This window comes from Scomber japonicus, chromosome 3 (genome assembly GCF_027409825.1).
Source record: "Scomber japonicus isolate fScoJap1 chromosome 3, fScoJap1.pri, whole genome shotgun sequence".
In the NCBI taxonomy this organism is placed as follows: Eukaryota; Metazoa; Chordata; class Actinopteri; order Scombriformes; family Scombridae; genus Scomber; species Scomber japonicus.
This window is the reverse complement of record NC_070580.1, coordinates 14,804,122-14,823,034: the sequence shown is the minus strand read 5'-3', so window position 1 is coordinate 14,823,034 and position 18,913 is coordinate 14,804,122. Positions and strand designations below refer to the sequence as shown.

At 38.9% G+C, this 18,913-nt stretch overlaps 1 protein-coding gene across 1 annotated transcript in view; it reads left to right on the top strand.

Moving 5' to 3' along the window:
- The window catches only part of LOC128355777 (arf-GAP with coiled-coil, ANK repeat and PH domain-containing protein 3-like), a 54,712-nt gene that overhangs the window by 25,902 nt on the left and 9,897 nt on the right, over positions 1 to 18,913 (top strand). Inside the window, exons 2-12 of the mRNA XM_053316125.1 lie at positions 1,067 to 1,124; positions 4,954 to 5,073; positions 5,656 to 5,709; positions 9,769 to 9,827; positions 10,295 to 10,478; positions 10,697 to 10,741; positions 10,887 to 10,982; positions 11,676 to 11,750; positions 12,554 to 12,565; positions 17,939 to 18,051; positions 18,728 to 18,779. Coding sequence (XP_053172100.1) covers positions 1,067 to 1,124; positions 4,954 to 5,073; positions 5,656 to 5,709; positions 9,769 to 9,827; positions 10,295 to 10,478; positions 10,697 to 10,741; positions 10,887 to 10,982; positions 11,676 to 11,750; positions 12,554 to 12,565; positions 17,939 to 18,051; positions 18,728 to 18,779 — 868 coding nt within the window. The remainder of the gene's footprint in view (positions 1 to 1,066; positions 1,125 to 4,953; positions 5,074 to 5,655; positions 5,710 to 9,768; positions 9,828 to 10,294; positions 10,479 to 10,696; positions 10,742 to 10,886; positions 10,983 to 11,675; positions 11,751 to 12,553; positions 12,566 to 17,938; positions 18,052 to 18,727; positions 18,780 to 18,913) is intronic.

Below are 18,913 nucleotides of genomic sequence, written 5' to 3'. Positions count from 1 at the left end.
TGTTGTTTCTTGGAAATAGACACAAGTTTTGACACATGTGCTTGCGGCAGCATTCTGTGTACTGTCACACTTTTACGTACTTACTTTTTAGTCTAGTGAGCTATTTTGTTGTGTGTCAGATGAATAAGAAATTCATTTTGACATAACCAGAGTAAGGACCCAGTGCAACCTTTGCAGCCTATATACAGTAAAGGAGTTGCCATAACAACTGACCCTATAAATGTGCGCTTGCACTCTAATGGTAGAAGTCCCTCTAGGGGTTGGATGGTAAAGGCTTTTCACCCACCCAAACCACCTGACATATACATGCCCCACTGTGGGCTGTTATGTCCCATTATCTTCATATTTAATCTACTGTAGATTAAAACATTTTTAAAAACCAGGATTACTTTATTGTATTTTGGTAATTGCTGAGTCGCTGCCAACAAATCTGAAACCCTCTGTGTTGCTGCTGCTCTTTTTTATTATCTTATGGATAGTTAAGTGATGGTCTGTGTCTCTGCATGATGTCATTCATTGATTTTGCCGCTCGACTGTGGTCGCTAATCTTCCAGAGTGATGCCTTTGTCGATCTGGTCATCAGGATTAATGATCAAGTCTGTGCAACTGTGATGTATGGTGACTGATTGCTGCTTAATTTGCAGCAGGGATAAAATACTGTTAATGCTTAGATGTTGTGGCTCCTGTTTGAATACACAAAATGGCAAAAAGTAATATATTCATATGATTTTACATCATATTTTTTTCATGTTTTTTTTTTACTTTCTTCTTTAAGTCATGGCTTCATCTACCACTCCCATTTTATTCCCTTTGTGTCATTTTTCTTTTAAAGTTTGCTAACATTCATTAAAACTTCAATAATAAAATATCTGGTTATTTTTTTATTAGTCATTGTGACATTGTGGCTTACCGCTAATGCAATAATTCCTCCCTTTGAATCTTGTTCTGACTGTGACTTTAATGGTTTTCAGCTCAATGTGTGGTTCCTCTTCTCAGAAATTGCAGTCTTGCTGTTTTTTTGCAGTCTGGCATTACTCTGACTGAACTGTGTTTGTTCTCTCTTCAGGGCTGGCATTGACGATGTGGAGACAGACGTGGTGGAAATCGAGGCAAAGCTCGACAAGGTATGGTCCAAGACTATGAAAATAAAAGAGAGATGTTCAGGGTTTGATTCATGTTGTTTGAATCAAAAATGCCACCACATGTCAGATGTTGATCACTTTCTAGACTGTGAAACTGAGCAGAGACCCCTCTGTATCTATTTCCATCTTTGTATCAGTCTGTCTTTCTCTCATTCTCTGTTGGTTAAATGTCAAGGCTATTCAAAGCAGGAAAACAGTGCAGGCATGACTTATTATATCCAATAGGTTTATGCATTGCTAAATAACACACACACATTCTCACACACTGATGCTGGTGCACGTTGAGGCTAAGCAAACACTGATTAATGTCACAGAGGCAGCTTTATATTCTGCAGTATTGAAGCATCAGTCACAGCAGTCCTCTGTTATCTGGATATGAGATGTCTTGGTTTGACATGCTATACCAAAGAAAATTCTCCATGTAATGCAACCACCATTCACTACACTATTAATCCTTAGTGTTTATATGATATGGAAAAAACAGGCTCATTTACCTCTTTAACAACAACCCACTGTACTGTGGGAAAATTTTTCATGTTTTGGTTACCCTGCAATGTATTATACCTCTATTATTATTACAGTAGGGCATTTTACCAATTTAAGTAGACACTTAAATTGATATTCACTTGTCACAGTACTAGCAGTCTGTCAGAGTTTTATATCATACTTGCAGAGCAGCAGGTGGTAAAAAGTATATGGATTAGCTGCACTTACCTTTTAAAATCATCATTACAAATCTTAGTTAAAATGGTGAAAGGCACACTGGATAATGGGTATAAATTAGTGCATCATTGTCACACGTTATTGCTCATAAACATGGCTCCAAGTGTGGTTGACTAGCAGGACTGAATTGAACTGTCTCCGAGGACTCTATGAGCTCAGACAATGCCTTTGTAGATAAACTAATAGAGTTTTAGTTAGAGAGCATTTGCTGGATGAGATCATGTTAAGTGATGTAGTTAAGTGATGACCACACTTGCTTTCTACTTCGATCTCCAACCCACTCTGTTTTTTTTTTGTTTTTTGTTTTTACAGAATTACCCTTTTTTATGTGTTGCATTCCTGCTTTAAACACTTTGTTTCTTCACATAAACAATAGATATCAAGACAGGTCACTTACAAGTACACAGTCCATCATGTGCAGCCTGTGGGTAATAAAAATAGTCTTCAGTCTTCACAACTCTGTCTGTTAAAGTGATGGAGTGCTTATTTGGTTGACTGAGACATTTATTTAAAGCTGCAGTTAATCTGTGGTTCATCAATGAGTTCATATAGTCTACTGTAGTACTGCCTGCCCTCCAGTCTTAAATTAGTGAGCTAACCGGCATCTCAAACTAATGTGTATGCCCCCACCCTGTCTCACACACACACACACACACACACACACACACACACACACACACACTCCCTCTTAGAAGAGAAAATGTCTGAGACTGAGGACAGCCGAACCTGCCTGCAGTAATGCTGACTGCTCTGGCCAGTGTGATTTTTCAGCTCACTCTTGTATTGGGGTGAACAACATGTAGGGTTACTCTGTGTTATCTGATTTTATTGCTGAGTGTAGTTTTATAAATGTTAATGTTTTAATTTTTTTTTTAAATGCCCATCACACACCTCATTGACTAGCAGAGGCTCTATAAGACACTGTAATTGTTTCGGTAAATAAACTTGGTGAGGTCTGTCATATGGGACCAGATGTGGCATTTGGACTCCAAGTGGATTCTGGCCAATTTATCAACAAATCCTGACACATGTACTGTGCTGGTAATGGCTGTGCTCATACCCACGGGGGCTCAACCCAGCACACCATCAGATCAGATTCCCCATATCAGCCAATTTGTTGACAGATGTTGTCAGATCAGCCTGTGAGCAGCAGCAGCAGGGCAGGAATCATACTGCTTGTCTTTTGTGTGAATTCATAACAGTGTCAATCATGTACACTTGAATGTGTAAAGCATGGTACACATCAGGCAACTACACATTGTATACACATTTCTAAATTTTGCAAATCTGTGCATTTTGAAGCTCATTTCATCAATTTACTTCTCAACTGTTAGTTTTTAGCCAGGCTGTCATAGATTGTGCAGCTATCTGTCCTCACCCACTAGTTTCTCATCTCTGGCCTGTACAGAGTAAAGGACTTTGTCAACCACCCAGTAAACCACACTCATACAGCGTCAGCCTTGGGAACTCCTGCACCAAATGAGATAATTAAAGGTTACTGCACCCTCTCTTTTGCACACCCCCCAAACCCCGCACCAACACGCACACACATACTGTTCGCTCTGACTTTGCAGCACACACAGCTGCGTCAGTACAGTGGTAATGACAGTGTACCACTCTGTAGCTTATCATATTACTCGTAAAGTGGGAAAGTGTAATGGTTGCCAGTTCATGTGGTTTTTAATAGAGTGCATACCATCGCTGTGAACTGTCTGCACCTGGTAATATACATGTTAACAATTAGATTTTTGCTCCTGTAGGCTGTGTCCAATATCACTCACTGCTCACTAGTGCACCCAGTACCTCTCTGCCATTTAATTTGACTGCCTCAATTCTCATTGTGAAATTTACGCACTACATAGCAGTGGTTCCCAAATCGTTTTTTTTAAATCATGGCACCCCCATTCCCATCCCCATCCCCACCACAACACAAATACACATGCAACTTTTTCAGCTGTAAGTGACACTTTTAATATCTTTTAAAACTATTTATTAGAATGAAGTTACAAAACTAATAACATTCATGTGAAGTGACATACAGGATCTTTCATCAGTTGAGAGTGAATGATTATCAGCCTATTCTCAGTTTTAGGCTCATTTTAACTGTATAGCCACGCGACTGTACTGCACTGCACTGTACTGAAGTTCTTTGACAAATTTACAGTGACACACAAAGTCAAGAGATTGTTATATTCAACACAACAAGCTAGAGAAGTTCTGCAAATTAAGCTGCATTCCCACACATGCACACTGATGTCTATCGTTCAAGGAACTTCTCTCCCAAGACTTAAAACGTGATTGCTGTTAATAGGCTTTGAAGCCATTTCTTATAAAAAACTACCATAGCCATGTCACCCAGTGCAACGGTGTGGCTCACTGACATGTTTTTAATGGATTTTGGTCAACAACAGAGCACAAAGGAATGAGGTATATCAGGCTTTAGATACACACACAATATTTGTAAGCAGGATGAGCTCATTGTTGGTTTGGATTTCTTGACAATAAGAAAAATACAGAAAATCACCAGCCTCATCCTTTAACACAGTGATTTCAATGTTTAATGCTAGTTTCTTCTTACATGCAACATTTGTTAATTCAAAATTTCACAATAAATCTCACAATAATAAAAAAAAAAGTTCATCCAGAGCATTTACACCACTTTTACTATCAAGTAAAATTATTAACCTTGGGATTCCATTATTAGATGATGCCAAGTCTATTATATGGGGACTTGTAAGTGAATGAAGGGACTGATTTCAGATAGTTTTGAGTTGTATTTGCATGCCAAAAGTCTGTATAGTGTACAGAGATTATAAAGCCACCTTCCCCTGATCATCTTATTCAATTATCAGCTTTAATAAAATGCCTGAAAAATACTCACTTCCACCTGCTTCAATAATGCCTGCACTGGCCTCGATACAGACATGAGGATTATTCTAAATTTGAGTGTCCTCTTAGATTCTGCATAAGCTTTGTTTGATTTACATAATCACTGTGACTATTAATATCTCTGTGTCGCATTGTCTTTAAATAGACATGGTTCTTGTTGGGTATTTAAAGTGATGATTTTTATTTTTGCTCCCTCTAGCTGGTGAAGCTGTGCAGTGGGATGATCGAGGCAGGCAGGGCCTACGTCAGCGCCAACAAGCTCTTTGTGAACGGCATTAAGGACCTGTCCCAGCAGTGCAAAAAAGAGGAGGCGATATCGGTGAGTAGGAGCAACACTGTCTTGCATTTGAGTCAGAAACATACAAATGCCACAGAACTCAGGGTCACCTCCTCAACAAAATGACTGCTATCTATCTCAACCCTCTACGAGGACATTCTACTGATTCCCCACATGAATCATTATAGTAGAGCAGTATAAACAGTACTGTCCAGACACAGAGTCGTCCGCCTGTTGAAAGCATGAGAGATGTGACCACATGCAGACAGGAGATGTTTACGCTGAGAGTTTACATGGCTGGAAGCACAGGGAGATCGGAAACTTGCTTTATGGTTTTCTTTTAGAAAAACATTTGGACTACATTTCCTGTTAGTACTGGTGTCGCCTTGGTAGCTTCAGGGTAAAGTAATAGAGACATAACTATAAATCTGAAATATATTTCATACCAAGTGTAGATTCAGAAGATCTGTCGTGAACAGTGCAGTATACACTGAGACATTTAGGGATTTAGTGTTATTTATGTGAAAATGAAGTTTATGTTAGGGTCGTGTACTTACGTTGTGTGTGTGTGCGTGTGTGTGTGTGTGTGTGTGTGTGTGTCCATGTTGTCACACTAAACTGCAGGAATGCCTTGAAAAGTGTGGAGAAAGCCTCCAGGAGATCGTCAACTACCACATGGTAAGACAGTTTTACACATATGCACACACACACACACACGTTTGTTTTAGCCACAGGCAAGAGGTCAAGGTAGAGTGGTGTTTGGACACGCCCCGGTCCTTTTGGCATGTTAACGTCTTTCAGACATCCAGTGCCTCTTGGGCCCAGTATTACACAACATGCATGCACCCGCACACACACACACACACACACACACACACACACACACACACACACGCATACACAATTTAACTGTGACCTCACTCTGTGACGGTGAATCTGTCCACACAGGCCAGAGCACATGCGTGTGTCTGATTCAAACCACATGCTTCACCATATGTGTACAAATGCACAAACTTTCATACACCTACAACACGCACGTGTGCACACACACACACACACACACACACACACACACACACACACACACACGCACACACGCATACATACATACATACGTACACATTTTTATTAATATGACTCTGGAGTGAGTTCTCCTCATGAGTAAGTGTGAGTAAGACATTTCTTTCACTTGGAATTTGCTGAGATTGCCACTACAGGTTTGAGAAGCCCAAAGGCAATTCTGTATCTAAAGGGATATTACGACATTTTAAATGCATAGAAGTAAATAACTTTTATAGTTACAAGCACAAGGTTCTTTCATCACACTTTATTCTGATGATAACTACCCTATGTGAGAGCGTGTGGTGTTTTGAGGTGTTTGCATGCCTATGTGTGCTGAAAAGGAGCAAGAACAAAGGAAATGATGAATAGGTACAGTAGCAGCAGAACACAACAATCATAAAGCTTGGTATTGTCTCATTTATTTATTTGACATGAGGATTAAAAAACGGTCATCTCTAAAATATGTATCCGATTATTTGTCAGAAAATTGTGATATTTAAAATTATATTTCTAGCTTAGAAACTCTTTTTCCTAAACTGTGACTTGTGTGTGCTGCAGACTGGTTTGCTGTAGCTACATCAGAGGCACATATCAGCAACTCTTATCTTTCGCTGCTCACCTATATATTGTGCTTTGACCTTATCAGAGAATCTTATTTTCCGCTTTTTGTGTTTACAATTCCACTACCACATCTCTTCTTTTATCAAACTACTCACTGCCTTGGAAGGGGGACTATATGTCATATGATTCCTTCCAGACTTTATTCAGTTTTTTCTTTAATCTTTGAGGGGGAGGTACATACATTTAAACAACTATACTTTATTATACAGCACAAATGAACTTCAGCAGTTGAAGGGCATTCACACATTGTTTATTGTTTGACCAGCAAGACACAAGCACACTGACCACAATATAAAAAATAATATAAATCCTGTCTTAATCTGTCTTATTCTTTTTCTTATTTTCTTCATTCGTGCTCTCCTCCTCCCCTGAATCTGTTTCACTCCACAAGGGTCAAGCCAGTTTAACCCCAAGCTTTTCAAATCAAATCAAAGTGCTGAACACTAGATAGGATCCATCAGCTGCAATGTCCAGTCTTCTTCAAACTCATTTTCTGTTTTCTGTTGTTATTTTTCAGCCTCTTCACATGCAGTAGGCCATTACCATAATAATCCAGACAGTTTAGCCTTTTCTGTGTTATGGTTTTTTTGTTTTGTTTCTTTTCCTCTGCCCTTCCTCCGCCTTCCCATCTATCCTCCCCTATCCCCTCCCTCACTTACCCTTCACCACAGGCGTCCCGCTCCTCCACTCTAACACCCAGGAATTACACTAATAGCTTGTCTGGCAAACCGTATGAATGGAGGGATGGCGGGAGGGGAGGAAAAAGACTTGGTGAAAGGAAATCTGTCTTTGTTCGACCACCCACTAGTGCCCAATTCTGTATGTTCTCAGCCTCCCCTCAGTCACAAAAGAAGCCATTCAAACAGGAGAAAGTATCAGCTGCTACATACCATGATAAGCAGATGTGTTTACTTTCAATCATACAAATCCCACCCCAAATTATAAGAGATTATAATCATATCATAGGGGATTTGAACAGATTTTTGTAGTGGCAACATAATGCAACTTTTACTGGTGTAGGTGAACCTGCAGAAAGCTAATTTACTGGTTTGCTAATTTGCTTTGCAGCCGTTATTGCGCATGCAAGAAAGATGACTGATACGTTTGTAATAAAAAAATACTGTCAGATATTTGATGATGAGTGTGTTGGGGCATGTGTTGGGACATACTGTAGGTTGGTTGGGTCATCAACTGGGTAATCCAGAAAAGGTTTGGTTGGAGCATTTGGATTAGTCTTTCTGATGCAACTGATTTAGGTCTTTTTCTGCGAATGAATTCCATGTCATGGAAGTGGCGGATGAGTCACACCACCATGGAAAGAACCAAACCTTTAAAGCTCAACTTGTCTACTTTCCCATGACACATTGAGCATAATTCCAGTAGATATAAGAAACAAAAATGAAAATGAAAGAGGAGTTAATCCGGTATGCATTGCTGTTTGCCATTTTTCTGAACTGTGGAAACAGAAGCAACCCTTCTCCGTATTGAGAAGTGTAGTATTAAATCATCAAATAATATTTTTGTTACATGTTGACATGATTGGTCTAAAACAGAAAATAATATTTGTTTCTTCAGGCCGAGGACTGCATAAGTTGTGAAAGGTTGAATTTGGATAATATTTTAACTTCATCCTCTGCATATTAAAAGGACATTTCAGATTTTAAACAGGAAACTTAGGTTACTCATCACCTCATGAGGGGTACTGCTACTACTACCACTAAAACCCCTAATCGAATTCATTTTTGAGGTGGAGTTGCATTTATGGAAGTTCAGTAATTAATCACTGGAGTATTCTTTAAAACATATTACATTACAGTGTCTTTAAAATAAAGTCTCATGTCGTGTATACAAACCCTTAAAATAAGTGCAGGTGCACTCACATGTAAAAAAGGAGTAGAAGGTCAGGTCCCCAACATGATGCCCAACACACTGTAGCAGTCCTCTGAAAAGATGTTTTAAAGCTCTGCAGTTACAGGGGAGTAACACATGGTTTATATTCCCACAATCAGAGTACATATTTGTGAACTGCTGAAGAAAGAAATGCAGAACCAGCCTGTGATATCACCAGGCTCTGCAGGAACATGGACAAGGCTTACACATTTGCAAACACACAGACACACAAATAGCCTTACCCTGTAATGCTCAATGTGTATGTTTAAAAACTAAGGATATAGAAATTTTAATCCACAGGCTGCGAACAGTGATTGCTGTATACAATGAGGTTATCTTTGAATAAAACAATGAGGTTATCAGAATCTAATCCGATGGCATTGCTGTGTGAGTCCATGTGTGTATGTGTATGTGTATGTGTGTGCATCTTTACATATATGTTTTGGTTGTGTATTGAGGTATACGTCGAGGCATTCATGTTGTCCATGCACATGAAGAATCAACAAGAGACGCACACAAATGAGGAGCACAAATATGTAAATGAAAGAAAAATCCTTGCGAAGGTGGAGAGAGAGAGAGAAAGAAGAAGCGAAGGAAGAGGAATGGGAGTCTCATGGTTAACAAGAAGAGAAATCTGCAAACCTGTAGGGCTAAAAATCTGTTGAAGCAGCAGCTGAATGCCTGCCTGCGTGTGTGTGTGTGTGTGTATGTCTGTGTGCGTTCGTGTGTCACTGGGACCTTTTCTGGTATAAACACCAACCTTGTCATGGCCAGTAGTCCTCTGGGGACCAAAGCTAGTCCTAATGAGGGAAAACGTCATTTACTGAAGTCCTGGTTAAGGTTAGAGTTAGACGTTAATTGGTTATGGTTAAGGTTTTGTGTGTGTGTGTGTGTGTGTGTGTGTGTGTGTGCGCGTGCGTGCGTGCGTGTGCTTACTGCATCATCTGTTACACTAATAAAATGGAAGGTTTTATATTTCCATCTTGTGGTCAGAAGTTGCAACTACATATTTGAACTATTCATACAGATATTTTGAGTGCCATTCAAAAATACCATACTGTATATATTTATCTTGATTTAATAGTTGGTGCAAATTCTTTAACTGTGACTTTTATTTTATTAAATAACTCATGTTTCCACTCCTCTTTCCCTCTTTGTCCACAGATTTTGTTTGACCAGGCTCAGAGGTCGATCAAGCAACAGCTTCACACATTCATTAAAGAGTAAGTATAGTTATGACCCTTCTTTAAGGAACTTCATCCAGCTGCCAAAATAAATAGTTTGTACATCTGGGAAACTAATGGTGCATTAATGAAGATGGAAATTCTAGACACAACAAGTACTTTTGGGACTAGTGACTGTTTTTCCCTCTTAAGAGAGGTGACCTGTAAAACTTGAGCAGTCTATCAAACCCAAGATATAAATGTCTTAAATGTGAATTGCAGTTGCAATAATGAAGTGCTGATAGCAAAGAAAGAGCCATACTTGGTTTGTCAATTTTGTGCAATCCAAATTCAGCATATGCCTTGAAACCATTATATATATATGCGAAAGATAAAGAAATTGTAAAAAAAAAAAAAAATCAAGGCAGATATATTCTGACTTTCTGATTCAAAGATTCAATGATTGTTATTCATCTCATGCACACCACAGAGTGGACAGTATTTGATCATTTCCAGTTCTCCACCAGGGATGTGCGCAAGTTCAAGGACACCAAGAAGCAGTTTGACCGGGTGCGTGAGGACATGGAGCTGGCTCAGGTGAAGAATGCCCAGGCACCCAGGAACAAGGTCCATGAGGCTGAGGAAGCCACACAGGCCCTCATCCTCAGCCGAAAGGCCTTTAGGCACCTGGCCTTGGACTATGTACTACAGGTGAAACACAGAGGCACAACCTCCACATTATATTACCAGTGTTGTCCAGTAGGTGGCGCTGACACTCAACAACTGCTGAGCCCAAATAAAACTTTTTTTTTTAAACACTCCAAAATGCAGGGAGGCTGCACTTATTATTATATTGACTGAGTCAATAAAAAAATACCATTAATCAAAAAGAGAATCTGCATTTATCTTTTCCTTTTTGTTTTTGGTAGATTAATGTTCTTCAGGCCAAGAAGAAGTTTGAAATCCTGGATGCAGTGAGTAACCTTGAGTTATCTCCATTAATGAATTTCACATTGATGTCTGACTATAGTTGTATGTATTCAGTATGTGTTTGAAAAATATGTAGAGCCCCTGTGGGAAAAGGATTAAAAATAATTTCTTCCGGTGTGTCTCCTGCAGATGCTGTCCTTCATGCGTGCCCAGCACACTCTTTTCCAACAGGGCTTCAACATCTTGGATGAGATTGACCCATATATGAAAAAACTGGCTGCACAAGTAAGACAAAACAAGAAAACCTGAAATACACATACACAAAAGAACAAATGTGCACACAAATAATACACACTGGACTAATCAAACTATTGTGCATTCATCTTGTCAGTGTCACTCTATTAACCAGATGTTGGAGCAGTAGTATGGTTGACACTCTTAAAGCTGGAGTGTCAAACCAAGTTTAGCCTCTTGAAATATGAGTTGTGACAACATTTTCTAATCCTAAAGAATTATTGCCATTCCTTTATCATTTAGTGAACAAACACTGATGCACATTTTACAAGATAATTAAAATATATTTACGACTAAAATAAAATGGGTAGGGCTCATAAAACTGCTTAATCACATACATTAGGGATAAGAGAGCATTTGAGACTACACAGGCCAGACTTTGACTCTGTCTACTCTAGAAAATAGGCTGTGTGTAGTAATAACCATACCTCACTCCTTACATGTTCATATTTATGTTTTTTTTTAATTTATGTTCTTTTATTCCTAAAAAAAGGACATTCATGCTGATGCTCTGTGCCTAATGATTGAAATGGATGTACATGTTACATGTGTTGCTGAATGCCAATAAAAAAGTAAATTATTTTTAAAAAAATTAAGCGGATTTGTTTGCAAAAAATGTTTTTTCTGTGTTTCCAAGTGTCTTTAATCCTGCTGATCTCCCTGGTTTTCTTCTGCTCTATGTAGCTGGATCAGCTGGTCATTGACTCTGCCATGGAGAAGAGGGAGCTGGAGCACAAACACGCCCTCATCCAGCAGAGAGTGAGACAACAACACAAATTCTCCTCCTCCCTCTATCTTAACCCATTGTCTATTTCCTCTACTCTCACCTATACAGCAGTTATAAAATGACATTACCTTCCTGTTTTCCCCCTAAATACTGATGTATTTCATATCATGTTCATCTTGGAATTTGAAATGCCATGACTAGGTGTGACAGTGGTGTATTTTCTGATATCTCAATGGGAAAATCGGATAAGCTTCCAGAAAGGTTGCTGAACTAGTTTTGGTTTCAGACGCTAAAGCCTTATCAACATTTTTCCCTCTAACTTGGCACAAAGGCTTCCTCTGAAGTCAGTAGAAGAGACTCAGCGAAAGACTGAGGTTAAAAAAAAGTATTCATCTGACTGTCTGGAGTCTAAAACGGTCTTATCATAAGAGACACATATTTTATGTAAGCATCAAATGCATTGCTGGAACAAAAGGCTTTCCATGGAAGTTTTGAATTATTTTTATATCGTCTGCTATGTGACTCGAGCTGTGATCTGACAGCGACATGATATTACATGTCTATTGCTGTTATTTATGAATGTCCTTAGCTTAAATATCAAGGCAAACACACTTCAGCTTTTTCTTGGAGGTCTTGAATGTTTCCAGAGCTCTCAGAACAAGCAAGCGAATTACTACTCATGTTAAAAATAAAAGATTCAGACATGATGTGCTCAGAATATTTTATATTTGGCTTCATGCAGTTAATTTGAAGTGGCTGTTTTACATATGTTAAATATTGTTGTTTTTCTTTCTCTTCTTTTCTTGGCCCTGGCCTGATCGTGTTCTTCTTCCAGACTCTGATGCAGGTTGGTTCTTTTTCTTTTTTTTAGACTTTATGTGTGAAACATAAAATTCATTCATGATCTGCACATTACATGTCCTGTGCTGCAGTTCTAAACATCCAAATATTACTGCAATATTACCATCATATATTTTTAGAGGTTACAGAAGAAGCTTGAACCTGTGGGAGTATTGTTGCATTATGTGACATTTCAGGACAAGAACAGCAGTGGGGACCTCTAGCCTCTAGTGGTTTCTGTTGTTGTTGTTGTGACCAAAAGTACCTGTACATTTTCTTTCTCACTACATATTTAGATACTACCCTAAATGCCTGCTATGTGTTCACATAAACACCTCCTGCTCATATAATGGTGCCTTATGAAATATAGACCCAGCAGATGCCTGATACCAGTCTGTATGTATTTGTATAGCTGTTTAGTAATGCAGAACAGTAGTTTTATGGTCATCACATGCTGGCTCCTATTGCAGGAATCAATAGGCTATTTGGAGTTGTAGTGCATATTATGTGTGTGTTTGTCGTCATTTAAAGTGTGAATGTGTGTGCAGGACGTCAATGTGTGTGCTGGAGGCTTCACCGTGAGAAGCAGCTAAAACATTCTCAGTCAAATGCTGCTCAGTGCCATCGTGTGCTTACATGAACTGCCTTGTGTGCCTGCAGGTCGTCTGTACATGCTCATGTGGGTACAAGAGCATTAGCGTGTTTGTCTGTGGATGTAATATTGGGGGTGGGGTGGGGGTCATGAAGGCACACTGAGTTGTCATAATTTTCTCCAGCCTTCCAGTTAAACTCAGCTCCCTCTCAAGAAAGAAATGCTTGCCTCCATGCATGTGAGGGAACTCACATGCATGGAGGCAAGCATTTCTTTCTTATAAAACCACACACACGCTCTCACACATTTTTCACCTCACTCTGCCCGACTCTTTTTGATGAATGTTGCTCTCCCAAAAATCATCTTTTTTGTCCTGTCCCACTTCTTCTATAAATGTAACCCTATAGGATTTGTCAGCATGCCTGTTAGGAAGATATAATTGTTAAAGTAGAAGCTTAAAAATAGATTCCCAGCTATGGTGTCTTTTGTTTGTTCAAGCAACATTATCCTGTTTTGTTCTTTGTGAAAATGAACCTACCAGTTCAAAAATGAAGAAGTTTTTGTATTATAATGACATTTAAAGATGAATTCACAGAGCAAATTGAGTTCACCTTCCCCAGTTTGCTAGGCTGAAGAGATACTGTATGAAGTTCAGTGTCAGTACTTGTACATATAACCATATGTGTCACAATCACTCCATATTCATCACTGTGAGAGGTGTTTTAATTAATTCACTGTATCTCTAGGGAATTTCTTTCAGTCTCTACTGAGAATTCAGAGTTGAAAGCTGAATCTTTATCCACCTACATTTTAACACAGGAAGCAGAGAGACCAAATCTTAATATGTGCTTTTGGCTACAAAGGCAGTAACTTAATCTTAAATCAATAACATAAAGGTGTGAAGGATGTTGTTTGAGAGTGCATTTAAAAAAATCACTCTTATCCACTTACTGTTGACAAAGATGGTATAAATCCAGTATAATAATCTAGTGTAAACCCTCAGGTATTGGGATTAGTTCAGAGTTGAAGTTCACTACTTATAAATCTATAAATTAGGATGAAAATGTAATCCTTGTTAAGATTTGTCACATTTTTTCCTGAAATAAAAGGTCACACATTTGCTTTAATATTAACTAAATATTCACTTGATGTTTGGATTTGTGAAACTGTCACCCGCATACTTTAATCTCTATGTGACGCCTTCAATTCACACTGTAGATGTTTGTATGATGTAAAGCCATATTAAATCTTTGTTTGAGTTGTCAAATCCTGACAGCTCTTGTTGTCGGTATGAGATCTTGCAGCTTCAGCTTTAGTAAACACATAGCCAAACAGGTCAGAGTGTCAGTAGAGATTGGTGAGATCTTGATTGTTCTAGATGCCAGTGCCAAACCCACTTCGTCCTCCATCCGCTGCCAGCTTTAGCCAAAATCAACAGATGACATTACAACGCACTAAGACAACGGACAGATATAGACAGAGGGTGGGGTCTAGATATAGGTTCATTAGTAGGTGCTGTACATTTTTGTGTGTCTGAATACATGTGTGGGTGAGATGAAAGCTGATATGAGCAGGATGAAGCCACTGAATGGTAACTTTGTCTAAAAATCTGTTTCCACGTAAATCCCTTTATTTTAGCTTCTTTCACAAATCACGACATCCTGCTATGCATCTTGTTTGTTTAAATTGGTTTGTTGCTGCATAAAGTTTAAGTTCAAATATAATCTTGTCTTTTAATAATACAGACAACACTTGATAAAAAATAATTTAAAAAATCATTAGCTGGTGAACACACAGATCTTATAAGGTCAGATGATTATTAAAGCCACTCAGTGATGACACAGTAGAAAATATGAATGTTGCTTCAGATAGAATATTTTTCTGCCTCCTATTTTTATATTTTTTTCTGGAAACATTGAACAAAAAAAGTCAAGTTCAACATTAAGAGTTTCAGGAAGCAATACATTATAGATGATCTACATCCTTTATTAATAGCCCATTAAGGCTTAACTGTAGCATTCATTTTCAGGAGAGAATGAGTATAAAAGTAGTTTAGAACATTGATTCAGACTGGTCATTATTTAACAGGAGGAAGATGGATATAAGGGGAGAGAAATGAAGAGGTGTAAGATAAACACTTTTCGGCAATCAAAAATCTATTAGGAAACTTCAACTTCAACAGAGGACTGTAACAGAGGTGCAGGTGTGTGACAGGGAGGAAGTGTGAGGAAGAAGTGCTTTAACTTTACATTCACAACTCCCCATAGGTGATTCTTCTAGATTGCTACTTTCCATATGGTCCATTCATTTAATTATTACATTCAATCTGGAAACAAAAACATTTCCATCTTAAAAAGTGAAATCTTATAAACATTTCTTTATTTCTTTTTACATGTCATACACAGACCTTTCACAATCTTTTGTTCCTCTACTCCTTTTGTCTAACTCTTTATAGGCCCTTTCACTTTTTCTCTCTTTCTCATTCTCTCTCTCTCTCTCTCTCTCCCTCCACAGATCACATGCCCCCTCTTTCCCCCTCTCCCTATTCTGTCACAGTTTGCAGTGTTTTACGTGTGCAGGACTTCATTGTGGCTCCCAGGGGGATTGTTCCCTCAGTCCTCCCCTCCTCTATTGTTACTTAGCTGTACAACATTTTTACATGTGAGAGAGAAGTAAACAGAGGAAGCTGTGTGTTGTGTAGTAGATGTTTCTGACCACAACCAGGGATTTAAGAATACACGTTTCTTTCTTTGTTTCTAATGGGGCTTTTTTTTTTTAAGTCAATAGCCTACTTTCCACAGTGACACAACTTACCTCCTGTAAGATATACCATTACATTTACATTCAGGACAAGAGTTAAACCGTTTCCATGGTATCTTCATAAACATGTTGCTGTCTCAGAAGTATTTTGCGTTATTAAACAATACTATATGTCATTTTTGTAGAAGGCTATACAGACTTTTTTGGGCCCCTGGTTTTCATATCGGCCTAAAGGGTGGTAGCTATCCGCCTGTGCCACTGGACACTTGTTCGCTGCATTCTTCCACGGTCCTGGTTGATTTAAGGTGGGAAGAGGGGGCTCCAGGCTGGTGTTTGGGGAGCAATAATGTCAGCTTGATTAAGCAGGAATGGCGTTTCTGAGACGCGGACAGATGGATAGCTGCCTCTTCCAAAATTGTGGATGAAACCTCGGGCGTCAGAATAGCTGCGGAGGTTAGAGGGGAGTCTTAAATCGCGGTGTGGGGCGGGGAGGAGGCACGGCGCGGACGCACATGTGCAGCCCCCTGGCCCGCTGTAAAATGAAATCTTTGATCTCCGGCAGCCGTAACGGGGTCAGAGGGGCACGAGCACGCCGTGACAGCTGTATGATAATGAGCGCTCGCGGCCTCACGCCACATCCACGCGGCCAGAGCTGGCTGCAGGTGGCGTGGAGATTGAAGGAGCGGCACGAGCGCTCTGTTGTTGGCTGACAGTCATCGGGATGCGCGTGCATTTCTCCGCTGCTCTAAAATAACCTGAGGGATGTTTTACAGATGCTCTTTCTCACATGTATTTATTATCATTCATTATTATTTATCATTAAGTTATTTATTATCCTATTGGTGCGATGCTGTTGGATGTCAGTGTAGTGAAGATGAAGATATTTGGCAGGCTGGACTATACACTGGTGAGGAAAGTTATTTCTTTGGCTCTCACTTTTCTTTAGCCTGCAGAAGGTTTTTTTTGTTGATGTTTGTTTTTTAACAGTAGACTTTCTCCTTACTTTATCATGTATACTTCTGAGCTTGTGCATTTAAATTTGGACAACATTTTAACAAAGCAATGCATAATGTGCTGGGGTAATTGGAGCTGTTACTGTAGATAACAAAGAAGTTGTGTGTGTGACAGTGCCACGTGTTGTCATTGCTGTTTAGTCTCAAAGTCAAATTTAGCAAGAATAAATTCTTCTCTTTTGGTCTTTCTATCTTCAAAGTTCAAAAAAGCTATTTAGGGGTCTGTTTTAATATACCGGCTGTAGCCCTCTGTGGTGCTTGTGTGCATGTCTCTGTGTGTTTGCATCTGTTTCTTTGGAGGAAACAGCCAGCCGGGGAAAACACTGTTGTGTTAGAAAGAAATATGGCAATTTTATTTTGTCACATGTCACTTCTCTTTCAAGGATTTTGCTCTACACAAAGAAACCAGGAAGACAATTAAAGTAGGAATTTTCCGAAGAACACACATAACACTAATGTATCTGTGTGTATCATATGCTCACAAACTTGGAACAACAATGGAACCGAATCTCATACTTAGCTACCAGTTAAATCAGTCTCTTTGTAGTTCACCACTGAGCAGATGGCATCCGGATATGAATGCCTCAGCTGTTGTTTGGATTGCTGATTACGTTCAGGTGTACAGATACACATCACTCCACAATCCCTCCTACCCACAGAAAGAGAAGTTTAGATGTTGTCCGTCATCACTTATACTGGAAACAAAGGATCTTTTTGTATTCAGCTTGGACACGGTGAATGATTACATCCACCAATAACCATTTCACTGTACATATGAGCATGCTATTATTGTTTTAGATAGATGGAATTTGAAAAAATGTGAAACTCCTTTAAAATCTGAGCACTCTGAGAACTGGCTGGAGTTCAGAGGATGATGGCAGTTGTTTTTCATGACACTTGTAGGTTTTTTTAGGCCGAGCAGTAGTGTGTACTGTATTCACACAAACAACAAAGACGAAAGTGAGCCAGACCATGACACTGATCTTGTTTATCTACATATGCATTCTTTCCACAGGACTTTTCCTACGATGACCCCAAGTTGGAGTTCAATGTGGATGCGCCCAATGGTGTCGTCATGGAGGGCTACCTCTTCAAGAGGGCCAGCAACGCTTTCAAGACCTGGAACAGGTAAAAGAGTAGAGAGACTGTGAAAACAGAGTGGGAACCCACTTACAATTCAAAAGACAGTCGAACAAAAGCTAATGAAATAACCGGTGCACATCCAAAACATGCAATAGTTGGGTAACTAGAGCTGCAATGATTAGTTGATTAATGGATTAATGTATTGATTAATTGAAAAGTCATCACCTTTGGGTCTCTCTTTTCTTTTCTTTTTTTCAAAGAAACTTCTATGGTTTAAGCTTGTTAAAGGTGCATATTTTCTGATTTCTTTAGTCTTTTATGATATTAAACTTAATATCTTTGGATGGGGACTGTTGAGCTTTGGTAAATGATATACATATTTGACAATTTTCTGACACTTTATGGATTGTTATTGAGAAAATAATCAACAGATTAATTGATAATGAAGCTCTAAATGTAACAGTAATGCATGTATAGTCAGAGGAAAGGTTGTTTTATTGCTTTTTTTGTTACAAAATATCAAATTCTTAGGGCTCAAATGTCAAGAGTGATTTTTGTGAAGAATCTCTGAAAAAGTGAAAGCAGTTTGTATAAGGAGAAAGAATCCTGACTTAGTCAATAATGTTTTTACCTCAGCAGATCTTTATTTTTAAGTGTGGAGTTATTTGATTGATTACACTTCACTGTAACTGTCTAACTTCATATCATCTGTCTCCTCTAGGCGGTGGTTTTCTATACAGAATAGCCAGCTGGTCTACCAAAAGAAACTCAAGGTACAATTTTAATTTCTGGATTTCACAATACTGAAACCCATCTATTGCCCTTTTTCTGTGTTTGACTGTTAAGAGATATCAGACACTATTGTTGAAGTCAATCTGATTAAATCCAGTTTGCATATCGGTGGAAG